Source organism: Megalobrama amblycephala, linkage group LG9 (assembly GCF_018812025.1).
Source record: "Megalobrama amblycephala isolate DHTTF-2021 linkage group LG9, ASM1881202v1, whole genome shotgun sequence".
Lineage (NCBI taxonomy): Eukaryota > Metazoa > Chordata > Actinopteri > Cypriniformes > Xenocyprididae > Megalobrama > Megalobrama amblycephala.
This window is the reverse complement of record NC_063052.1, coordinates 4068562-4093730: the sequence shown is the minus strand read 5'-3', so window position 1 is coordinate 4093730 and position 25169 is coordinate 4068562. Positions and strand designations below refer to the sequence as shown.

At 36.6% G+C, this 25169-nt stretch overlaps 2 protein-coding genes across 5 annotated transcripts; one reads left to right on the top strand and one right to left on the bottom strand.

Annotated features, from left to right (window-relative positions):
- Positions 1–1490: 1490 nt before the first annotated feature.
- maco1a (macoilin 1a) lies at positions 1491–20104 on the bottom strand. 2 transcript variants are annotated; one of them, XM_048201241.1, is made up of 11 exons: positions 19969–20104; positions 17965–18106; positions 17696–17822; positions 15812–15935; positions 14501–14679; positions 11849–12356; positions 11601–11759; positions 8206–8388; positions 7920–8040; positions 6935–7109; positions 1491–3025 (listed from the first exon to the last, which is right to left on the bottom strand). In XM_048201241.1, exons 1-11 carry the CDS (start codon positions 20046–20048, stop codon positions 2823–2825), a joined length of 2001 nt encoding a protein of 666 aa, XP_048057198.1. In that variant the 5' UTR covers positions 20049–20104; the 3' UTR covers positions 1491–2822. The 2 variants fall into 2 exon arrangements, with proteins under 2 accessions (XP_048057198.1, XP_048057199.1); XM_048201242.1 differs by having other exon boundaries at positions 11849–12353.
- srfbp1 (serum response factor binding protein 1) lies at positions 19911–24710 on the top strand. 3 transcript variants are annotated; one of them, XM_048201240.1, is made up of 4 exons: positions 19911–20324; positions 21261–21938; positions 22728–23163; positions 23248–24710. In XM_048201240.1, the coding sequence occupies exons 2-4, from the start codon at positions 21291–21293 to the stop codon at positions 24558–24560; spliced, it is 2397 nt and encodes a 798-aa protein (XP_048057197.1). In that variant the 5' UTR covers positions 19911–20324; positions 21261–21290; the 3' UTR covers positions 24561–24710. The 3 variants fall into 3 exon arrangements, with proteins under 3 accessions (XP_048057197.1, XP_048057196.1, XP_048057195.1); XM_048201239.1 differs by having other exon boundaries at positions 23227–24710; XM_048201238.1 differs by having other exon boundaries at positions 22728–24710.
- Positions 24711–25169: the final 459 nt, after the last annotated feature.

Here is a 25169-nt window from a genome sequence, read left to right as displayed (position 1 = left end):
TAGGATATTTAAATTGAAATCCGATGTGTGAGGCCTACACAGGGAGAAATGGACACTTCCTCTCTCAAGATTCATAAAGGTGCTAAAAACATATTTAAATCGGTTCATGTGAGTACAGTGGTTCAATATTAATATTATAAAGCGACGAGAATATTTTTGGAGCGCCAAAAAAAACTAAATAACGACTTATTTAGTGATGGCCGATTTAAAAACACAGCTTCAGGAAGCATCGGAGCGTTTTGAATCAGTGTGTCGAATCTGCTGTTTGAGCGCCAGAGTCACGTGATTTCAGCCGTTGGCAGTTTGACACGCGATCTGAATCATGATTCGACACACTGATTCATTTGTGCTCCGAAGCTTCATGAAGCAGTGTTTTGAAATCGGCCATCACTAAATAAGTCGTTATTTATTTTTTTGGCGCTCCAAAAATATTCTTGTCGCTTTATAATATTAATATTGAACCACTGAACTCACATGAACAGATTTAAATCTGAACACTTAATTTGTGTTCTGAAGATTAACGAAGGTCATACGGGTGTGGAACGACATGAGGGTAAGTAATAAATGACAGAATTTTCATTTTTTGGGTGAACTAACCCTTTAATTGTATTACTAATAAAATATTTATTTGAATCATTTTTAGTCATCCTGTGGACCCCAGAATATTTCTAAGGATCCCTAGTTGGGTTGAGAATCACTGCTGTAGTTTTTAATATTTTGAATTAGATTTTTTATATGTATTTTCTGTTTTTAATTTGAATCTGAAAGTTTTAGTAATTTTATGTTTTTGTAATTTTTATTATTAATATTTTTATATGTCTATATAGATTTGACTAAATTATTTTTTTGAGTTTTAATCATTTTTAGTACCTTAAACTAAACAAAAATTGAGAATTTCTGCCTTGGATGAAGTAAAATATGCTTTTTAAAATTTTATTTCAGTTAATGTTTATTTTATTTCAAATAATGAAATGTGTATTTTGGAAAATTTTATGGTTTTAGTTTTAGCTAACAAAAAGTCAATCAAATCTTGTATTAAAATTGGTTTCTTTGACTTCTGTACAAATACACAACATTTGCAAAAGTGTAAAAATGAGTAAAGATTTAAGTTATGAGCTATTTAGAAGGCAAATTGACAATGAAAGGAGTAAAAATTAATTTTCCGCCCTTGTATTCAATTTCAACAGCACTTGAATAAAGTGCAAATTCCCCAAAGCAAGTACAGTAATAAAGTACTTTCACACCTCTGCACACACACACACAAACTATTTAGCTTGGTTCTTTTAAAAAATTCAAACAATGAGAAACAAAGGCGTGTTTTTTTTACTCTCCACAAAGTTTACCATAAAAACACCAAATGCAATCCACAGTAATACTTTCCCAAAGTAGACAAATAAAAAAAAGAAACCCCTGTTGTAAAACAAGGACTAAACAAAACAAGCATATTCTGCCTGCATCATGACACAATCCTTAAACCAATGAAGAAGAAATGTGAAGTAGGATTTTTAATGAAAATGAAACATTAATGGATTGATTTTAGTTGTTATCTGCAGTGAGTTCTCTATAAAATGATGCATGTACAGTTTGCATTATCCTCAATGAAATTAAATGGTGCAGGGGAGAAAAAAAATTTGGCACATTTGACCAAAATCAAACCATTCAGCAAATATTATAAAATGCAATGAATATGTTAATATAAATTAGAGACATGGCAGAAATAATGGACCACTGATAACAAGTGGGCTCACTGTTACCTGTATATTTTTTCCCTGACAGAACACATGGCAACAAGAGGGCAGATGATTTTAAATGCCACGCTTGGGGAAAAACAGGTCATGTGGTATGCTGACCAATCAGATGGATTCTAGGGTGACAATGGCATGGGAGGTGTGAGAGAGAATATATTAAACAAGATATTTCAAGGCACTGTGTAACATAACAACTGGCAAACAAGACATCATATGTTCAGCTTTTCAACTGGTTTCAACTAAATTCTATTTCAATTTTGTCCGTTAACAAAAAGGACTTGCATTGACTGCAAAATACGACAACATTCCCAAATATTTATGCAGCATTTTTGTCAACAAATACAACGTGAAGATCAGTCCCTTTTTAAACACGTGGGTTTTTATCGTGTCTTCGACATGTTGGAAAACAGCATTGGGAAGAACGGAAAATTTGGTTTATAGAAACCCAAAAATATATCCAATTCAGATCCATCTGTAATGAAATGATTTTACCTCTCCAAAAACAGATGCACAATACTATGGTCATAATTAAACTGAAATGCATTCTTAATCACTCCATTGCAACAAACACGACATATTTTTTCCCATCACAAATACTCGTGCCTCATCTCAATACGTTTTTCCCTTTTCTATTTACATTCAATAAACTTAAATGTGTACGTTTACACCAGGGAAGTAAAAGAAGTCATGCCACCATATCTGGCACATAAAACTGTTCAGATTCAACACAAAGATGAGGAGGTACTAATAAAATCGTGAAAGGTCTTCATTAAGACCCTCACAAAACAGATTTAGGATAACAAAAGAACCACAACAGGCTGAAGTGCCATTACCAAGAAAAGAATTTAGGTGTAAGAGCTTCAAAAATAACCTTAAACACCATGAGGGCAGTTCTTGTTAAGGTGACATCCATTTTTCTCCCTTTAATCCTCCACTTATTTTAGCAATAACAAAGAAGAGTCATACTAACAGAGGAGGGGTAAATCAAACAAAAATACAACCCCATCCCATTGGTTTGCATACTGAACTTTTAGACAAATCAAAGAGCAAAGTGGACGTTGTGTGTGTGAACATTCACTTCTTGAGCGGCTGGTAGACGGAGGCATTGGGGTCCAAGCTGGAAGGACTGGTGTCCATGAACTTGGAGGAGTAATGTGGGGTCACAGGGGTCATGTTGTTGGTTTCTGCCGAGTAGGTGATGCTGGGCATGACCGCCATGACCTCTGCAATCTTCTGCTTCAACTCTTTTATCTCCTGCTCCTTCTGCAAAATCTGACCTGTGAGCAGGGCAAAAAGACAATAGGTTCACTCTCTGACAGCAGATGGCGCTGATGAAACGGCAGAAATGCAGCCATTACACTAATAACTCCGTAAACAAAGCAGCTGTGCTACTTTCTGTTTCCGAACAGTTTTTGAAATATTTTAAACAGCAATTCAGATTTTTGTACTCGCAATGGTGTTTATCTACTTAATAGGCTATTTATATTTTCAAACTTAAACATTTTTACATGGACTACAGCATGCACTAGATATTGATTGAAAATAATAATAATGTTCGGTTCCATTAGTTAACTTTAGTTATACTACAGGGCTGTTGAATGCTCAAATCTGATTGGCTGAACAACATTCTAAGCTGTGCAATTATTTTCAGGGAAACGCACGGCTAAAGTAGTTCTATGCCGGTCTTGACCGCATTACAGTTCCATATCACCTCGCCAAATGATTTCAGTTATTTCGAAAAGGTCCTTACATCCTACAACAGCAAAAGAAACAAAACCTCAACGACACCAAACAAGCAAATAAATATGGTAAACAATAGGAGAAAAACGAAAAAATTGTCATGGTTTTGCCACAAAATACATTTTTTTTATGTCCTGAAAGCACATACTTTTTCCCGCTCTCTCACTCAAACGCGCACAGAAACGTTTTGTTAGCGCTGCTCTGATGAATTAATCAGTAAAATAGTTTAGCAACTTAAAAGCTACATGACATTTCTCACCAGTGAGGTAATAACTGTGCGGTTCTTGAGGTAGATAAACTTACAGTTTTGCTATTAGTAGAGACACTGTTGCCATGAGAGACGCACAGACTCAGGTAGGCTAATTCACATATGCTTATTCTCTCTCTTTCTCTCTCTCTCTCTCTCTCTCTAAACTGTGTTAATAACTGTATTAGTCTGCTATCAAAGGCTCAAGCCTTTGTTACTAGGTCTGAAATGACGTTTTGGCTTGGGACAGTGGTTCTCAAAGTGTGGGGGGCACAAGAGATCAACAGGTAAAAAAAGTTTTGCAATGGTGTTTAAAGGTGCTAAAGAGGATGTTTTGTTTTATACATTTTTGCAATATTACTAACTGATAAAAGACTATTTATTAGGTGCACTGAAAGGAATAATATTAATATACATCATCTGTGCATGAGGTAGGGCCTTAAAAACATCAGCCAATCGTTTACGCGATCATCGCGTAAACGATTGGCCCTCTGGCTTGTCAATAACTGCCATTACGTTCCTTGTGAAAGACGTGTGCGGATTGGTCCTCTGGCTTGTCAATCACTGCCATGACGTTCCTTGTGAGAGACGTGCGCGGCTGCGCGCTCCAGTAACTTTCCACACTCTACAGGCGCCGCATGCAATGTTTTTGTCAGGAGACAGGAATAACAACTGCAGATTATGAGTTACCTGCGGTGAGTCCGACATAATGAATCCACTAACACGACACAGCGAATGCCGGTGGTAAACACTCGTGTTCCAATACTCGTGCACGAGTTTTGGGAGGCGTTCCCTCGAAATGCATGCGCTCATTTCAAAAACTCACTGACAGTCTTTGGTTTCTCGATGAAAAGATCCTCTTTAGCACCTTTAAGTGCATGAATAGCAGTTGGTGATCTACCTATATAAAAAAAGCACCGAACGCCAGTTACACTGAATCGTTCTTCTTCAGATTCTTGACTTGTCACTGTGTGAACAAGACCAACATAGAAGTTGCTCGCCATAGAAAAGATTCCGATTCGTTCAGCTGACAGAATCACAAGCTACTATTGTGTAAGCTACAAGCTACTGTAGTTTTCAATGATTCAATGACATTACAAAGTGAAACTAATGCACGTGTTTTTTATTGCACAATTTCAACGATCTTTCAATTTTTATAATTTTTAATGAAATTATAATATATCATTACATATATAATATTTATTTATAAAATAAGTATAATTATAAACTAATAAGATTAATTTTTTTTTTATAAAGGTTTAAAGGGGGGCACGACCAAAAAAGTTTGAGAACCACTGGCTTAGGATGAGATGCATAAGAAATTAGTCCCACACACAAGAGTGTTTTAAGGACAAAAACCTGACAAATGTCTTGAAATACAACATCTGAACAGTGTGGTAACCATAGTATAAGCGCAATAATCGACTCCGGGCCATTGAATTATTAGAAAATAATGAACAACTGAGGTGACCTTACTGTAAAGTGTTACCTATTGTTCTTTATAATTCTTTTGAAACATTGGTGGTTTGAAACATACTTTTTTATTTTATACATTTTTGTGTATTGTTTACAGTTTTTTTTTTTTTTAATTGCTTTGGTGCAATTTTCACAAGTAACTGGTAAATTTTCAAAACTCTTAGTACTAATATCACAACAGATCATCAAAAGTGCACTTTTTTCAAACATTTCAGCATATTTTCAATTGTGTTAGTACAATACACAAAATCAGAAAGTATCCTTTTCACAACACAAAATAAGTGTTTCATCTATATAAATGTTTCAGTCACAGTAACTGCCTTTCATAATGCTATTACTATCAAACTTTTGATTTGCATCTCTTTTCGTTCAGTTTAATACATTTGTCTATTATTAAATCCAACTGAACTTAATGGTTAATCAATGAATCATTTGGTACACCTATAGATTTCTATAGATATTGATTTTATAGGCATAGTTTTATAGAACATATTTGCAATTTACATTATGGATAACCAAATGTAACAAATTCTTTTCACATTATAAGCAATTTATCTCAGATTTACCTAGATGATAACTACAATTTTCAAAGTGTGTGTGTGTGTGTGTGTGTGTGTGTATGCGTGTGCGTCTGTGGTCCTGGTAAACACTGCATTGTGAACCAAATGTCCCCATGAGGAAAACAGCTTATAAATCCTATGAAATTAAATTTTTATAAAATGTAAAAATGCAGAAAGTTTTCTGTGATAGGTAGGTTTATGGGTAGGGGATAGAATATAGCATTTGTAAAGTAAAAATCATTATGTCTATGGATAGTCCCCATAAAACATGGCAAACCAACATCATTTTACATTATAGAATGCCATGTGATGCTGTAAAAAGAGCCATTACCATGGCAGAGACTGACACATTTCTGTAACTCCCCCTTCATCAGTAAAGATCAACTACAGTATAGATTCAGTCATGTGGTACAGTGGGAACATTTACTGTATTGCCAGCACACTCTGTTCTATACAAAACCTCATGACTGTGTCATACTTTCTCAAACCTTTTTATAGCATACTGAATAGATATTATTACAAACATTATGGATTTTATGTCAATTATGTAATTTAGGTAATGTAAGTGTTTTTTCTAATGTGGCATCTGTAGCCTGTGATAACTATGATAATGATAATTATTTCAGCATAAAGGGTGATTTGAAACATGTATCTTGCATTGTTTGCTGTTGGATGAACTGATTGTTAAAAGTACTAAACTGAAAGATGATCATACTGTTGTGTTTCGGTGATTAAACCAAATGTTCCCGTTACATATTACAATAATCTTGTGTTTGAAACAATGATTATGTGGACTGAAAACATGTGCAACTGACTGAAAGCATTCCATCAAGTTTTGAAAGAATGACTAGCTGCGTTACAAGTGTGATCAGTTTGGATTTTTGTACTAAGAGTTTTGAAAATGTACACCTTACTTGTGAAAATAGTACCAAAGCGAATAAAAAAAAACTGTAATTGTTAAATAAAGTGTTCAGTTCTTTCTGTTATAATTGTTCAGTTCTTATTGTTAAGTTTTTCCTTTTTCTTTTTGCAACTCATTTCAATATCGTGATAATACTGTATACCGTGATAAAAGCTTCAGCAATTATCTCAGCATAAAAAATTTATATCGTCACATGCCTAGTATAGATACAGAGCTCTATTAAGATAGGAAGAGGGCAGACCTTGAGCAATCTCTAGCTGTCGCTTGGCATCTCCGAGTGCTGAAAAGAGATCCAGTTTGATTCTGGTCTCAGCACTCAGACTGTTCTCTAAGTGCTGGGTCTTGTCCTGCATGGCCGACAGCGCTGACATCAGAACCTCTGTGTCCTTTTCATTCTCCTTATATTTACGCAACTCCTGCACATAGAGGAACAAAGAGGTGAGGAAGCATATTACTTCTTAGTTGAACAAAATATATGAAACCCCATTAACAACTTATTTAAAGTCCATAATTTGATGTAATTGCTGAATGAAACATTGTAGGGAAAAAACTGTAGGGCGAGATTTTTTTTCCATCTGAATGATATGAAACTGCTTCCAGACTAGAATAAGAGTTTGCAGCCAGTTGTGTAGAGGATAAACATTTTGTCTCAGGAATTAGGCCAAACCTATGGAAGCTCGTTTCCGCCACTGAATTAAAAAAAATACTTAAAAAGGTAATTGCGACTTTTTAATCTCGCAATTTTGACTTCTTTTCTCAGAATTATGTTATATAAACTTGCAACTGCGTGTTATAAAGTCAGAATTGCAAGATATAACCTCGAAATTCTGACTTTTTTCTCGCAATAGCGTGTTTATATCTTCCAATTCTGACTTTTTTTCCCCTCAGAATTGTGACAAACTTGCAATTACGAGTTATAAAGTCAGAATTTCAAGATATAAACTAGCAATTCTGACTTCAGAATTGGACTTTATAACTATAAGAAAAAAAGTTAGAATTGTGAGTTTACAACATGCAATTCTGACTTTTCAGAATTGGACTTTATAACTATAAGAAAAAAAGTTAGAATTGTGAGTTTACAACATGCAATTCTGACTTTTTTCTCAGAACTGTGATATAAACTTGCAATTGCATGTTATAAAGTCAGAATTGTGAGGGGAAAAAAAAAAGTCACTTCTAAATATTGCTCTTGGGAAAGCACCACATCAGCAGGGGTTCTGGCTTACTTGAGCTTTGAGCTCGAGCTCTCTGATTTGTTCTTCCTTTAGCTTCATGTCGTGATTGAGCTTCTTGCACTCCGACTCCAGCTCACGTATGCGATTCCTCAGGGAGTCCGTGCATTCCCCTCTGTGAATGGAAGTGAAAAGTCAAGCCCACCAATGCAAATACATAATAAAACAAGACAAACACACACAGTGCTCCATATTATCAGTTAAAGTTTATTCCACAGAAAATTGTAAGAATATATGGAGATGGAACAATATTTCTGGGCAAGTTATTCATCCGTCTCACCTGGAGGCAGCTGCCAGAGCGACAGCACGTGCGGCTGTAGCCTCTTCCATCTTCTTTCTTTTCTTCTCTTCTGCAAGCTGCTTTTCCACAGCGGCTCGCGCTTCCTGTTCTGCCTTGAGACGCTTCTCCAGCTGCACAATCATTTGCTTGTCCTTTTGCTTGGCCTGCACGGCGTTATGAAGCCTAAGACAGAAAAGCACATAATTAACACTGGCACAAACAACTGCAGGTAGAGAGATGGAAATGTGCATCTGAGGATACAAATGCAGAAAAAAACAAAAAAAAAAACAGGTAGTGATTAGAAGTGTTGAGGACTTTAGTTACGTAATCAGATCAGATACGTACTTTTTTTCCCAAGTAACTAGTAAAGAAAGGCATTACTTTTAAATTTATAACAAAATATCTGAGTTACTTTTTCAAATAAGTAATGCAAGTTACTTTGTTTTCCCATGTATTGATGTACAACTCTCCTGTCCCCAATTTGAGAAATTGTGAGTAAATGTAGAGGTGCTGTGTGTAAATATGACTGTTATTGTAGTTCTAGATTAAATGTGAGCATTTACTCATCTCACTTGCACAAAAACAAGTCAATATTCCTCAAAATGAATAAAAACAGTGAAATGCAATCCCAGAATACTGCCCAAACCTGCAATAATTAAATATATTAAAATTAAACAAATATACTTTATATAATCTCACTTTATTAACCAATGTATTTGCTGCTGACCTTCAATGATACAATTCAACCATACCAATAAGCAAAAATGACTTTAGATAAACATCACATTGTGATCAGCCTGAAGCTTATTAATTTCACTTTTGGTGTGAAAAGGGCCTTTACATTTGTCCAAAATAGAACTTTTTTTGGTGTTATTAAAAAACAAATAAGCAATCCCAGCCCAGGTGAGAAAAAGTAACGCAAAAGTAATGCAACTCATTACTTTCCATAAAAAGTAACTAAGTAATGCAATTAGTTAATTTTTTATGGAGTAATACAATATTGTTATGCATTACTTTTAAAAGAAACTTTCCCCAACACTGGTGATTAGCATTAAATTGGGGTCCTTGGAAACAAACCTTTTTTAGTATTACAGTTTTCTTAAAAGTATTTAGGCTTTTTTAAAATTTGAGATTTTAAGTATGAAAGGTGCTATACATATATAATTCATTATTAAAAATGATTACTGATGGGATTTACTGGTCAAAAAACAATCTCTAACTGGTTATGTCCAAATCAGTATTTGTATACTATTATAAAATGTATTAAAGGTGCCCTAGAATAAAAAATTGAATTTACCTTGGCATAGTTGAATAACAAGAGTTCAGTACATGGAAATGACATACAGTGAGTCTCAAACTCCATTGTTTCCTCCTTCTTGTGTAAATCTCATTTGTTTAAAAGACCTCCGAAAAACAGGCGAATCTCAACATAACACCGACTGTTACGTAACAGTTGGGATCATTAATATGTATGACCCCAATATTTGCATATGCCAGCCCATGTTCAAAGCATTACACAAGGGCAGCCAGTATTAACGTCTGGATCTGTGCACAGCTGAATCATCAGACTAGGTAAGCAAGCAAGGACAATAGCGAAAAATGGCAGATGGAGCGATTATAACTGACATGATCCATGATGATTACATGATATTTTTAAGTGATATTTGTGAATTGTCTTTCTAAATGTTTCGTTAGCATGTTGCTAATGTACTGTTAAATATGGTTAAAGTTACCATCGTTTCTTACTGTATTCACGGAGACAAGAGCCGTCGCTATTTTCATTTTTAAACACTTGCAGTCTGTATAATTCATAAACACAACTTCATTCTTTATAAATCTCTCCAACAGTGTGTAATGTTCGCTTTAGCCACGGAGCACTATCAAACTCATTCAGAATCAAATGTAAACATCCAAATAAATACTATACTCACATGATCCGACGCATGCATGCAGTATGCATGACAAACATCTTGTACAGATCCATTTGAGGGTTATATTAGCTGTGTGAACTTTGTAAATGCACTGTATTACAGTTGAGAGCTCGGGGGCAGGGAACACAAGATTTAAAGGGGGCGCAGCCTGAATCGGTGCATAGTTAATGATGCCCCAAAATAGGCAGTTAGAAAAATTAATTAAAAAAAAAAAAAAATCTATGGGGTATTTTGAGCTGAAACTTCACAGACACATTCAGGGGACACCTTGTAAAAACTTGTTCTAGGGCACGTTTAATATTTTGAATGAGCTTTATTTTTTATTTTCAGTTTATGTGAATTTTTTTTTAATTTTAGTAATTTTAGTACTTCAACTTTATTTCATTAGTTGCCTAGACAGCATTTCTATTTTCATTAGTTTTTATTCAATATTTATATTTTATTATTTCAGCTTTATTTTGATCTTTGGAAACTATTTTTATTCATTTTAGTATATAATAACAACACTCGTCTAAATAACCATTTTAATTCTTCACTGTATTTTTTTAGTTAAATGGTCTTTATGCAGGCGTAAATTATTGTCCCTACCTGCAACCTGTTACAATTCTCAGCACTGATACAGACTGACCACTCACAAGGATTTGGGATATCAATGATGAATTTTTAATATTACATATGTAAAGTCGGCATGAAATGGAAGTTGCGATCATCTTTTTCCAAGTGAAACTTGATTTTGTCTAATGGGAATAGATTGGATCGTTGTGGTTTGCTATTGCTGTGATTGACCATTTTGATTTAATGGTGATTTTAATTAACTGACACTTTTCATCCCCAGTGAAAAACACCATGGACTAGTGGCCCAGGTAATTAGAGTTTGGCCCGGTCCCAAATGGCACACTTCATATGCACTTATGGTCTAATCCCATTTGTCATTTCAGGTTTCAGAAGGATGTTGAGAGCTTTGCGGTCGATATGAACTTTTGCTGAGCCCGTGCTGAAGTGAGGTCTGCAGCAGAATTTTACCTGATTCTATTTCTAGTCAAAGTGGAATTACGTCACAAAGCATTGTTAAGCATAGGTGGTTCAGTGGTAGAATTCTCGCCTGCCACACGGGAGACCCGGGTCCGATTCCCAGCCAATGAGCAAGGCATCTAACCCCCAATCACTCCCTGGGCACTAAGCAAAATGGCTGCCCACTGCTTCGGGTGTGTGTCTCCACAGTTTGCAATGCGTTCATGTTCACTACTCACTACTCCTAATGTGTGTGCACTAACTTGGATGGGTTAAATAGACAAATTTGGACAAAAGTATGTGTTACCACTTCACTTCAAAAGTGCAGACTCGTAGAAAGACTGCGAGTGTTCAGGGTGCCATTTGGGACAGGGTCTTAGAGTCCCCGGTTTAAAATTTGTATTGGCAAATATTAGTTACTATTTATTGTGCTTCAAGTTGCTGATGTCTCACTTGTTTTGCAGCAACTCATTTTCCTGGCGGAGCTGCCCCAGCTCAGAGCGCATGCTCCTCTCGGCACTGCTCAGAGAGCTGATCTGACTGCGCAGGTCTTGCTCCACCTGTCTGCTCGCCTGCAGGTCAGCCTTCAACTTCTTTATGTCCTGCTCAAGCCTGACAAACAGAGAAAAAGGGAATAAACAGGACGAACACACTCCAATGGCTCAATCAGACTATAGTAGTTGCTGCATGAGGAGTCTTACCGCACTAACGCATCTGGCTTACTGAGCTGGTTGTTAGGTATACAGTTCTCCATCAGATCTCTGTGAGGTGCAAGGTTCTTCCCTGCACACTTCTGTTTCTTTTCACTCCTGCTGGATGAAGAGGATGGTACGCTGCCATTGGTGGAGTTGTGGCTATGGGGGGAGGAGTTTTTGTAATGTTTGGAGGGGGCAGAGCTTCCTCCTCCACTGCCTACCTCCTCTTTTAGGAACAGGTTCTCTGCGCTGCCGCTGAGCTCGTTGTTGAGTCTCTTAGTGTTTAGATGGTTCTCCATATACTCAATGTCCTGTAGTTTAGCATCCACAGTCTGTAAGATGTTGTTGTTTATTCCTATGCTGTGCTGCTGCTGTTTTTTGTCTTTTCCCCCATCTTTGCCCTTCTCCTTGTACTCCAGTTCAGGCAGAGACATGGGCAGTTTCTTGGTAATAGCAGTGCCGTTCTGAGCCACTAACACCGAGTCTGCTTCAGACATGCCTTTTGAGGTGGCTGCCAAATGAATGAAAGCAAGATTTTAAGATTACAAGGCAATGCTGTCAGACTGCTATGACTACAAATGAAAAATACAAATTGGAAAGCATCATGCAAATCAATAGGCTTTGTAGTAGTACCATACGACTGTGCACTATGAATAATGTGCACTGTATGAAAATTTTCTGCAAGCATGGAATATCCAGATAACAAACATTAGTCAAAATGTGTGGTAAACATCCAAAGCACACAGCTTGGAGTACTGTATCTTACAATGCAGTGCACTAAAGTTGACCCTTTAATTCCCAGCATGATAAATAACCCTTGTGTGATATCAATCAGGACTTTGAACGTATTTGTAATAATGCAAAATAACCATGTTTATGATGATATTTGGTTTCCACTTGTTGAATAAATCATGCAACAAAGGTCAAGTGACAATAGAGTCAAAAACATTTAAAGTTTATTGTACTGCTTCACATAATAGTTTTAAAAAAATAAATAAATACAAAAATACACTATTGTTCAAAAGTTTGGGTCATCAAAGAAGTCTCTTATGCTCCCAATCACTATTTATTTAATCAAAAATAGAGTAACAGCAGTAATATTGTGAAAAATTACTACAATTTAAAATGACTTCTATTTAAATATATTTGAAAATGTCCCGTGATGGCAAAGCTGAATTTTTAGCAATCATTACTTCGGTCTTCAGTGTCTCACGATCCTTCAGAAACCATTCTAATATGCCGATTTGCTGGTCAAGCAAAATTTCTTATTATAATTAATATCGAAAACAGTTGTACTGCTATTTTTGTTGAACCAGTGATACTTTTTTTCCAGGATTCTTTGATAAATAGAAAGTTCAAAAGAACATAATTTATTTGAAACACAAACATTATAAATGTCTTTACGGTCACTTTTCATCAATTTAATTTATCTTTGCGGAATAAAAATACACAGTTCTTTTAAAAGGGGTGATGAATTGCATTTTAATTTTATAATATTCTATGAGGTCCACAATGTTAGCAAGATTTTATTTTTTTTTTTTAATAATTTAGAAGCAAAAAAAAAAAAAAAAAAAAAGTCGCACTGTCATTCTTTTAGGCTATTAATCGTTCACCCTTTTCGATAAAGTGAAAAACGTATACATTGTCATTTGCAGGGTCTTGTTGATAAAAAAAATGAAATGTCAATAAAATGAAAAGCGTTGTAATGTCTTACAGATGACAAAACAGAAGATCTTGCTCACTGAAGCTTTTCAGGATTACAACGAATGGCTTAGATCAAAACAATAACAAAAGCAGCGTTCTCTACATGCTTTCTTCTGTATCCGATAATCCAACGCATTAACCCCATAAATGCCAAAGCAAAGGAAAGAACAGCAAATCACAACTATTCACAGTTTGACTTTGGCACTACAGTATAAATACTCAGTACATATCAAACTATCTGTAACAGACAAAGCAATAGTGAATCAACATTTATTTTCAGTTACTCTGAAAACAAAGCATCAAATTGTGTCGTTTAAAAATGAAGCGAACAAACGAAGTGTCTTACTGATGCGATCTTGAACTTAGTTAAAAATAAAGTTCATTCACGCATTTCCTAATGTTAGGATCACAAGAGAGGCAATGCAAAGAATTTGTTTTTCAACAACTTGGCACTTCAGAGGCATCTCTATCATTTTGTTGCTGGAGTAATCCTGCGTTTGTGTCTCTCTCTTATTTACTACTACATGACATGCGTGAATCGGTGGGCGGGGCTAAAGAGGCAATGGTGTATAAGTAGCTGTTGATCCTTTTCTGCAGGGACGGTCCTTTGTTGAACTATTACGTCATAATGTGACAAAATATGAAACAAATCATTTTGGCAGCTTGATTTCAATAAAACCTGTTTTGGGACTCTTGAGTAAGTTTTGAGTTCTGGAACTTGCAGGATATTTTTTAAAGTATAATGACCTTTTATATGTCAAATTTAGGAAAACTTGATTTCTCAATTCATGACCCCTTTAAAAAAAATGTCTAACTGACCTCAAAGTTTTGAATGTGAATGGTCATCAATCATATGGCAATGAGATCATGGTTGCGACATTAATGCCTTAACGATTTTTGAATGACCCATATATATAAGATTGTATTATCAAAATAGTCAAATGATGATCTTACCCTCCTCTGCCTCTCGTTCCTGTCTCTGAAGCATCTGCTGTTCTGGTGGCAGAGCCTGCTGTAGAAGCTGCATGTAGAACTCATTTTCCTTCTGCACCTCTTTTTGCTTCCGCAGACGCATCTTATAGCTTACGTAACTCTTGAAGCCGAAGCCCAGTGTTACCACCGGATAGCCAATGCTGCAACGAAAGGGTTGGAACAACATGTTATGGAATACAGAAAAAAAATTTGCTACAACTAGTGATGACTCAACATCAGACACCTTCAGATAATGGCAACACTCCCATGTGCTGCTATGGAGACGCCATGAGTGTGTTTACAAATACAAAGCTGCCTGCTGCGCTATTAGTAGTACAGTTACATCAGCTATTGACTACATGTTTAGTAATAAAAAATAAAAATAAAAAATTGTGAAACTTTATGTGGTCTGACTTTGTGCTTCAAGAGATACTTCAAAAATCTTTAAAGAGGACCTATTATGCCCATTTTCAAAGTCTTGATTTTGTTTTTGGGGTCCATTAGAGTAGGTTTTAATGCTTATATGCTCAAAAAAACATTATTTTCCCCCACATATTTTACATTGCAGCACCTCTCTTCCCAATCTGTCTGTAGTGCTCCGTTTACTTTTGGTCTCAATGAAGCTCCCTCCTTCCGAAAAGTGTGGTGTGCTCTGATTGGTTGGACCCGTGTGTTGTGATTGGTCAACGACCTTTAGCGGTTTCGGAAATGTCACGCCCCTTACCATAACCATGAGTTCCAACCCAATACTAACGTAATTGAACCAGGCTTCGCCACCTTTGAGCATATGCCTTGAGCAGGAATTATTTAAATGAGGAATATTGTGATGTGTACATTCCTGGAAGAAAACTTTGGAGTGGACTTCATGCTTTATAACTTTGCAGACCTTTTTCATGCTCAACTAGCAACATTACACACTAAAGAAAGTTGAAAATGTAAAAAAAAATAAATAATAATAATAATAATAATAATAATAGGATAATAGGACCCCTTTAAGGGGATAGTTTCAGTTTTTTTTTCCTCCTATGGAAGTCAATGGATGCCGTCAACTGTCTGGTTACCAACATTCTTTAAAATATATTTTTTTGTGTGAAAAACATGAGTAAATGATGACAATTTTCATTTTTGGGTGAACTATCCCTTTAAAATGATACAAACCTTTATGAGTTCACGAAAACGATATAAAAAGTTGAAGAAATACTTCAGAATTTCTCCTCTTTTGTTCCATAACTGAAAGTAAATCATATTGGTTTGGAATGACATGAAGGCAAGTAAGCGTCGAACAAATCTTACCAATGAGCTGCAAATGGACGGCAAAGATCTACATGAAAATGTTTCAAATCCTTGAACCGGATAGCTGCTTCGATGTAGACAAAAAGAATCCAGAGAGACACAGTGGGCAGACACACACCTCGTTCTGTAAAAAATGAAAATAGATAAACTATGTATAACAGTTGACATTTGATCTCTAGCCTGCTGTTAATAGTTGTGACATTCTTACGGCATATATAGGAATGCATAATTCTGCAAACTATAAATGACTTATAGCCCATTAGTGACCTTCACGGTCATCAGACATCTGAGGGGTTGTATAAAGGCCACTGGTTGTTTGGCAGATCAATAACGTCACACAGGTTTCACAAAATAAGCTCTAGGCTGCAAACAAAACCCCAGCTTGCTGAAAGCACCCTCTCTTGTTGAGACGCGCTGCAAATCGTGTGTCAGCAGGAGCAATCACAGTCACAGCTCAAGGCATACTGAAAGAGTTTTCAAGGAACAATCACTCAGTGTCAGCAATTCTTTTTCTCCTCTTCCTGAGGCATCAATGAATCGACCCAAGAAAAGGACATACAATGACAGGATCCAACCCTCTACAGACACACTGAAGCTCGAGTCGCCATTGGCTAGTAAATTTTTTATTTTACTCACCAAACTTTTTACGTGGAATGCAAGAACAATGCAAATGAAAAAAAATTCTATTTAAATATAATATAAAATAGAAATTAATATTATTAAAGACAAGTAAACAGTAAAATATAAATACATAAAAATAAAAAGTAAAATAAAAATATAATATAATATAATATAAAGCAAGGATGAATTAAATTGATCAAAAGTGATAGTAAAGACATTTAAAGGTTACAAAAGATTTATATTTCTAATAAACACTGTTCTTTTGAACTTTTTATTTATCAAAGTATCCTGGAAAATGTATCAGCACAACAGTTTTCAACATTGATAATAATAAATGATTCTTGAGCAGTAAATTAGCATATTATAATGATTTCTGAAGGATCATGTGACACTGAAGACTGAAGTAATGATGCTGAAAATTCAGCTTTAGCATCACAGGAATAAATTACATTTTAAAATATATTAAAACAGAAAACATTTATATTATTAATTACTATTTTAAATTGTAATAATTTACAATATTACTGTTTTACTGTATTTTTGATCAAATAAATGCAGCCTTAGTGAACATAAAAGACTTTCAAAACCATACATATATATATATATATATATATATATATATATATATATATATATATATATATATATATATATATATATATACACCTTACCAACCTCAAACTTTTGAACGGTATACGACTATGATGTCAATCACCAACAAGTTTTTTTTTGTGGGGGGGGGGGGGGGGGCATTGCTCATTCTCATTCTTTTATGCAATCATCAAACATATTCAAGATAAATGACTATCCAGAGAGATCTAAAAGGGATTGTTTGCATAAGAAAAGCCCTTTCAACATCTCCCTCTCTACTAACTGCCAGGGAAGTGAATAGTTGTGTAATATTTAGCAGAATGCTCCTGAATTATGCCACTGAATAATCAGTGACAAGGCTTTTGGGCACTTTACACACTAGCAAAACATCTGATGGAGGCTTTCAGACAGCAATGTGGAATAAATTGGGTTTCTGGAAGCACAACTGGATCCACATGTCTGCAGTTTTCATTGGTCAATGGATGCCTATGGCAAGGCTTGCAACTTTCAGTTGCATGATGGAACATCACTTTCGCAAACACTTGCCACACACCATCCCCATCCAATCAATAGATTCCCAGCATTCTCTAACATTCAATGAGCTCTAATGTGTAAGTGTCCTAAAAAGATACTCATGGAAAATCAGACGGGGCTTGAGCAATGCTGACTTACCTGTATGCCACACGTACTGTACCCAGACATACGTGCTGGCGGCGAAGAACAGCCATTGCTTGGGGATGAACAGGAGGCAGATGATGTCTGATGTGAATGCGACACACACAAAGAACACAGAGAACGCCTGTGGGATAAGACGAGTAGAGAAGAGATGATCGATTTAACCAGTGTAGAACATGTCACTCAAAGACATCAAGACTGGTTTACAAAGGACCAAGAAGACATTAGTCGCTCAATTACACAACACCGGGGATTCAAATACTCACCAATCCCTGATATCTAAAGGAATCATAAACACTCCTGATGAAGAGCCAGAAAGGCCACAGATACTCGAACCTGAACTCCAGCACGAAATCGGCCAGCAGAACCAGCGCCCAAACAACCAGGAACTTCAGGTACAGAAAGGTACTGCCAGATCAAGAGAAATCATAAGAAACATAATATATCAGTGTGTATATATTATATATATATATATATTAGGCAAACCCTATTTATAAATGAATTTTAATTACTTTTCCATTTGTCTATGATATCTATTACTCTTGTGTGAGCAAAAGTCTCCAAAAAGAGTCTTATGTAAACATCCATGCAGAGCATAACCACAGAAATTACATTCACTATAGACACTTCCATGACTCTTCCTGGTCTTTTTCCTAACAATTTTCAGGGGTTTTTGTAACTGTGGGAACCCCACATGTTAAAACTATGCAAATATACTTAGCCAAAATGAAGTCTTGGCAGAGTATGTCTTGTTAGTGTATGTTTATATAAACTTATTTCAGATGGGACCGCAGATATAAAGTTTCAGTCAACACAGTGTCATGTGGAAGTTGAACAAACCAAAACATGCAGGATCAAGTTTAACAACAGGGTTTAATCTACACATTTTTCTAGAACAAGATCAGTTTGTATTAGGATTTCTTCATAACATTCACCTGACACCTACAGAAAACAGCATAGGTGTCAAAAATGTTACAATAACGTGGCATAAACATTTGCAGCTTAGTTGGTTTCTGGTCAACCATCTTGGACCAGCAACAATCCAGCTACCAGCTGGTCATAATGTTGGTCAAGCTGTTTTTTTTTGTTGTTTTTTTCCCCCCACATGGTACACTTTTAAACATAAGGATTTCAAACGGAGGGTTTCAAAGTGATGCCATAAAAAGAATGATTTTTGTTTCTCCAGAGAACTTTTCAGTGAAGAGTTCTTAAAGGGATAGTTCACCCAAAAATGAAAATTTGATGTTTATCTGCTTACCCCCAGGGCATCTAAGATGTAGGTGACTTTGTTTCTTCAGTAGAACACAAATGATGATTTTTAACTCCAACCGTTACGGTCCGTCAGTCGAATAATGCGTGTCAATGGGAACTTCGTCTATAAGAGTCAAAAAAAACACGCACCGGATGTGGAGGGCAGTTGGACATAGTGGTGTTTTAGAGGTAAAAAAATTATATAAACACTGTTCGGTTTCTCGCACAAACTGATTGTTTCGTGTCTTAGGACATCAATGTGTCGTCACGAGCCGCAGGGTTTAATTTGGATTTGTCTGTGCGTGTTTTTTTTACTCCTATAGACGAAGTTCCCATTGACATGCATTATACAACTGACAGACCGCAACAGTTGGAGTTAAAAATCATCACTTGCGTTCTACTGAAGAAACAAAGTCACCTACATCTTGGATGCCCTGGGGGTAAGCAGATAAATTTAATGTTTTCATTTTTGGGTGAACTATCCCTTTAAATGTAACGTTTTTCTAATCTCCTAAAAACCTTTCCACAATTAAAAAAAAACACCTTTTGTGCAACAAAAAGGTTCCATGGATGTTAAAGGTTCTTCATGTAACCATTAGTGCCATTAAAGAACCTTTATTTTTAAGAGTGACCAGCCAAGAACAAGCTAAAAAGCACAAGTTACCATGATCCAAAACACAAGCTGGATCTTTCAGCAAGACATAGTGATGATAACTATAAAAGACAACTGCACAACCTGAAGAACATTCATAACATGGCCAAGACCAAATGTAATGCTTATTATTCCAAATTCTGCACTATTGAAGCCCGTGGATGATACCCAAAAGCCAGCATCCACACATATTATGCTTTACTGAAAGGAGTCAGAGGTATTCTGGTCTAAGCTACAGTCAGGCCGGAGCGAATGATCACATTGAACTGTCATCTCTATCTGACTGTGATAGCTCATACACGGCCAAGCTCAGTTCAGAGACGCCATTACGGTGCGGTGGACTGCCCGGGAGATTCTCCGTCCGTACCTGCTGTGAATACCCTCGGTGATTCGGTTCCGTTTCAACGGGCGACGGAGTTTGCTGCAGTCCGCATTGCGCCGCTTCATTCTCCACCCTTTAGATTCCTATAACTTTAAACACTCGAGGGAAACTACGTGAGCGTCCTAATACTGATGCGCATCGCTACGCCAATGCGAGGATGTCAGTGTTTTCCTTCTAACAGACACAAAGAAATAAATAAAAACACTCCTGCGTGAGGCCCTCCCATTTTTATTCTGGAAGCCTCGTGACGTAACGACGCCGTGCGCTACGTTCGCAAGGCAAGATGGCGGCGTCCTGAGCAGTCAGTTCTTCTGCATGATTTTCACTATTATTTTGTAGAGGTAAGTGTTAATATTGACATTAACTGTGGATGTGAAGGTTTGGATAATAATACTCAAGTAAAACTTGTGGCATATTATGTAAACCTTGTGTAACGTTATATAAGTAGCGAACATTCGATCACCCCAACACATGCCTTCAGCCATGCTTGAAACAAGAATTTGTTGGGACATGTCGCAAGAATGAATTATTATTTGAATAAAAGTTCTGCAATTAGAAGTGATGGCGAAGTTATGTCTATGTGTATTAAAATTGGTTAATTGTTTTGCGTGTAAGTCCCTCACAGAGTTGTTCTGGTTTCTTGGATCTGATTGTCAACATTGTATTTGCGTTGAATAATGTGGCATTTATTACAACATACGCACACGTTTTGTGATTTTTAACTGTGTTATTGTGATGTTAAATAATTTATGTGATTATTTTGTATTTATGTAATTATCTACTTAGCATTATTTTCTTTTAACACATAAAGACCTTTTTTTTTTTAGAAAATGTTTAAGGTGTACACAAACATCAATACAGTATTACCACTATGTAATATGTAATTTGTAATTCATGAATTCAACCATATTTATTAAAATTGCAAGTACATACTCTCACAATTTGCACATCTGTATATAATATCTATAAATATATTATTCTGTCTGCACCTTGTGTGTGTGTGTGTGTATATATATATATATATATATATATATATATATATATATATATATATATATATATATGTCATGGTGCACTGAAATACTACAACTACACACATGTATATATGTATGTATGTGTGTGTAGTTGTAGTATTTCAGTGCACTATGACCTTGTGTCTGTGAGCAAGTATTGACCCAAGACTAAAATTTAAATGTTGAGATAACATAACTTCATGATGATGATAAAACATATCAAAACATGACCAAAAACAACACTTGTTGCTTTTCTCATTTCAGCTTTCAGAATCCTTCAGAAAGTACATAAAGATGCCTGCAGTGCTGAACCTCAGCAATGAGGTGGTCAAGATGAGGGCAGAGGTTAAAAGGGTGAAGGTGCTCCTCATCCGGAAACTCAGCCGTCAGATCTCACGCCTGGAGAAGAAGAAAGGAAATGAGGCAGCCGTAGAGAAGTTCCGCAGGCGAGCGGCGAAACTTCGTGAGGAGATCCATGAACTGAAAGTTGTTGTTCCTGACAACGTCACCAAGGCCGCCTTACAGAAGGACATCAGCTTTGACAAAGTGTGCCGGGATAAAGAGGCCAGCCTATCCGACCGGGCCACCGCCCGCATCGCCACACATCCACAGTTCAGCAAGAGAATCCAAAGCATAAAAGCAGCCATCAAAGCTTTCAAAGACGAGAGAATAAATGCAAGAAAAGCAGAAAAACAAGCAATAAACAAAGCAGAAAATGTCACATCGCAAGGTCAGCCACAAGAGGATGGTAATGATGATGATGTTGGTACGGAGAAATCAAACGATGATGATGAGAAATTGAAAGAGGAGGAGGGTGACAAAAAGACAAATGAACAGCAAGAGGAGATTGATGGTTTTTCACAGGAGAGCCAGAAGACGAGTCTGGAGACATTAAAAGAACAGACCAATCAGTGCCGGAAGGAAGAAACGTTAACAGTTGAGGTAATTGTATTTTTAAGTGGTGTTCATGAAATTATTTTAGATTAGATTGAGTACAGGTAAAATAATTGGTCAAAGCTATAAAAAAAACTATAACTACAGGTTACTTTAACTTCTCAAATACCTCAATAAATACAATAATGCTTTCACATGCATGTTAAATGAATAGTTATACCAAAATAAATCAACCTCATGTTGTTACTTTGTCAGTGGAACACAAAAGAAGAATTTTTGAAGAATCTTCTTTTTACGTCTTCTGAAGTCATGTGATTTGTATGGGGAACAGACTGATAGTTTAGTATAGAAAATGCTTGCCTCTGCACACGTTCGAATCAAATATTGCTCCATTTCACGTATTGTGTCAGATTCAACGTGTATCTCAGGATCAAACGTCATTGACGAAAATTATGACAATATAATAATGTATGTCATTACTATAAGCAGCTGCTAACACTGTGTATAAGTGAGTGATGTTATTTAACTAGTTAATATTCACAGTTTCCATGGCCAGTTTCCATATCCACATTCCCACAATAAAATGAGGCCAAAAGTCGGATAATAATCAGAAAGTTTGAAAAACCTGAAAGTTGATTTGCTTAAAACAGGAAATTTAAAACCTGGGATTTGATACTGAAAACAAGTTTGAAATGAAGATGAGTAAATAATGACAGAATATTCCTTTTTAGAGGAACCATTCCTTTGAACGCCATGCTTTTATTCTTGCGGTAAACAACATTACTCTAAAGAGCTCTTTACTTGAAGATTATTCTGAATAAAAAATGCTTCTTACAGGACTCATCTGAAACAGTGGCTGTCCCAATGGAGGTGATCAGGATGAGGAAGGAAGTAAAGAGGACAAGGGTGCTGATCATCAGTAAAATGGTAGAGCAAGTGGCTGCTCTGAAGAAAAAGAAAGGTCAGGAATCTGAGGTGAAGGAAAGCCAAGAGAGAGCAGCAGAAATCCTGAAAGAAATCCAGGCTTTAAGGAGACTTAAACCAGATCAGGTGACCATGACAGCACTTCAGGAGAACGCTGAGCATGAGAAGGTTTTGCAGGACCCTCAGGCAAACCCACTGGACAGAGCCATCGCACGTATCATCACACATTCCCGCTTCATCAACAAGCTCCAGAAGGTCAAAGAAGCCATTGAAGAAGAAAGAGCTAAGGCTGCTAAAGCTGAGCTGAAAAACACTGACAGACTAAACATGGCGGAGTCCAAGAATGAATATGAGGAACCAGAGGAGAAAGATGAGGAACCAGAGGAGAAAGATGAGGAACCAGAGGAGAAAGATGAGGAACCAGAGGAGAAAGATGAGGAACCAGAGGAGAAAGATGAGGAACCAGAGGATGACGACGACGATGACAGCAAGGAGGATGATGAAGTAGTAGAGGAAAAATTGGAGAGTTTTTCCACTGAGATACATAAGTCTGGTGTTGTAGAGCCTACCGAGAGTAAAGACCCTGATGCTTTTGAATTACCACCATCCAAGATCATCACAACATCTTCAGAAAAACCCAAAGGGGATAAAGATAAATTAAAGAATGTAGAGGCCACGGTTCCAAATGTCCAAAGTTCTCCTGAAAAGTCTTCAACTGTAAGCAGCACAAAGTCAACACCACTGAAGAACGTTGGTAAAGCAGTAGATGAAAAATTGAAGAGTTTTTCCACTGAGATCCATAAGTCCGGTGTTGTAGAGCCTACCAAGAGTAAAGACCCTGATGCTTTGGATTTGCCACCATCCAAGATCATCACAACATTTTCAGAAAACACCAGAGGGGTCAAAGTTAAATCACAGAATGCAGAGGCCAGTGCTCCAAATACCCAAAGTTCTTCTGAAAAGTCTTCAACTCTAAGCAGCACAAAGTCTACGCCGCTGAAGAACGTTGGTAAAGCAGATAAAGAAATGGAGATCACCTCAAAGACACAAAAGAAACAAGACCTACCTGAGACCAAGAAGCTTGAGGCAGATGAAGAGAGCGATTTATCAGATGATGATGAGGAGGAGGAAGAGAAGGAATATTTTGATGACAGCACAGAAGAACGTTTCCATAAGCAATCATCTCTGTCTGAAGACAGTGATGATGATGACTTCTTCCTGGGCAAAGTGAGCAAATTGAAGAAAAAGAAAAGTAACCAAAAACCTGACAAGAAGGCCACCCGCAAACCTCAGGAGACAACCCTCGGCAAATTACAGTCCGTGTTTTGCTCAACTTTGTCCAAATCCACCGTCTCCTCTCAGAAAGCAAAGTATGGGTCTCACAATGATGGGTCAAGACCTTCTCGATTCCAGAGCCAGAGTAAAGGTCCTGAGAGTAGGATGAAAGCATCTCAATATAAAGGCCAAGACGTTGGCACTGACAGGAGGATGGGTCCTTTCAAACCCAACAGACAGACTTTTAAAGTTGCTGGACAAAGGCAAGCGGGGCCTTCAGGGGCAGGGAGAGGAAGGCCACAGTTTGAGCAGTATCAGAACCAGAATCCCAGAGGTCCACCTGGAAACATGTCAAATCCACCCCAGCAGACCCTTCATCCCTCATGGGAGGCTAGCAGGAAAAGAAAAGAACAGCAGGCACAAATCACAGCATTCCAAGGGAAAAAGATCAGATTTGATGATGATGATTAAGAAAGGTCTGCTAAGGTTGATTTAATGCTTTCATGTTTTGATTATAATTCTTCCTGTTAATTAAACTATTTAGTGTGAATTTGTATTAAAACACACAGATAAAACACAGTTGTTTTTTTGTTTCTTTACAATGAAGGTCTGTTAAATAAGTGTTCATTTCCTGTCATGTCTCCTACATATTTTTCTTAGATAAAACTGTATAAAAGTGTTTTTTTCTTTCTTCAATTGCACACTTAAAGGGATAGTTCACTCGAAAATTAAAATTACTCGTGTCCTTCAAAACCCGTAAGACCTTCGTTCATCTTCGAAACACAAATTAATATATTTGTTATGAAATCTGAGAGCTTTCTGTCCCTCCATTGACAGCTACGCAACGGACACTTTGATGCTTCAAAGAGTTCATAAAGAGATCGTAAAACTAATCCATATGAATTGAGTGGTTTAGTCCAAATTTTCTGAAGAGACTCGATCGTTTAATCTGATGAACAGATTGAATTTGAGCTTTCATATAAACCAATGAGGTTCATTCTCATGTGTTACGCAGCATGTTTGAGCTTCCGGAAGAGGTTTGTTCTCATGTCAAGCAGGTTCAGTTCACTGATCAATGTT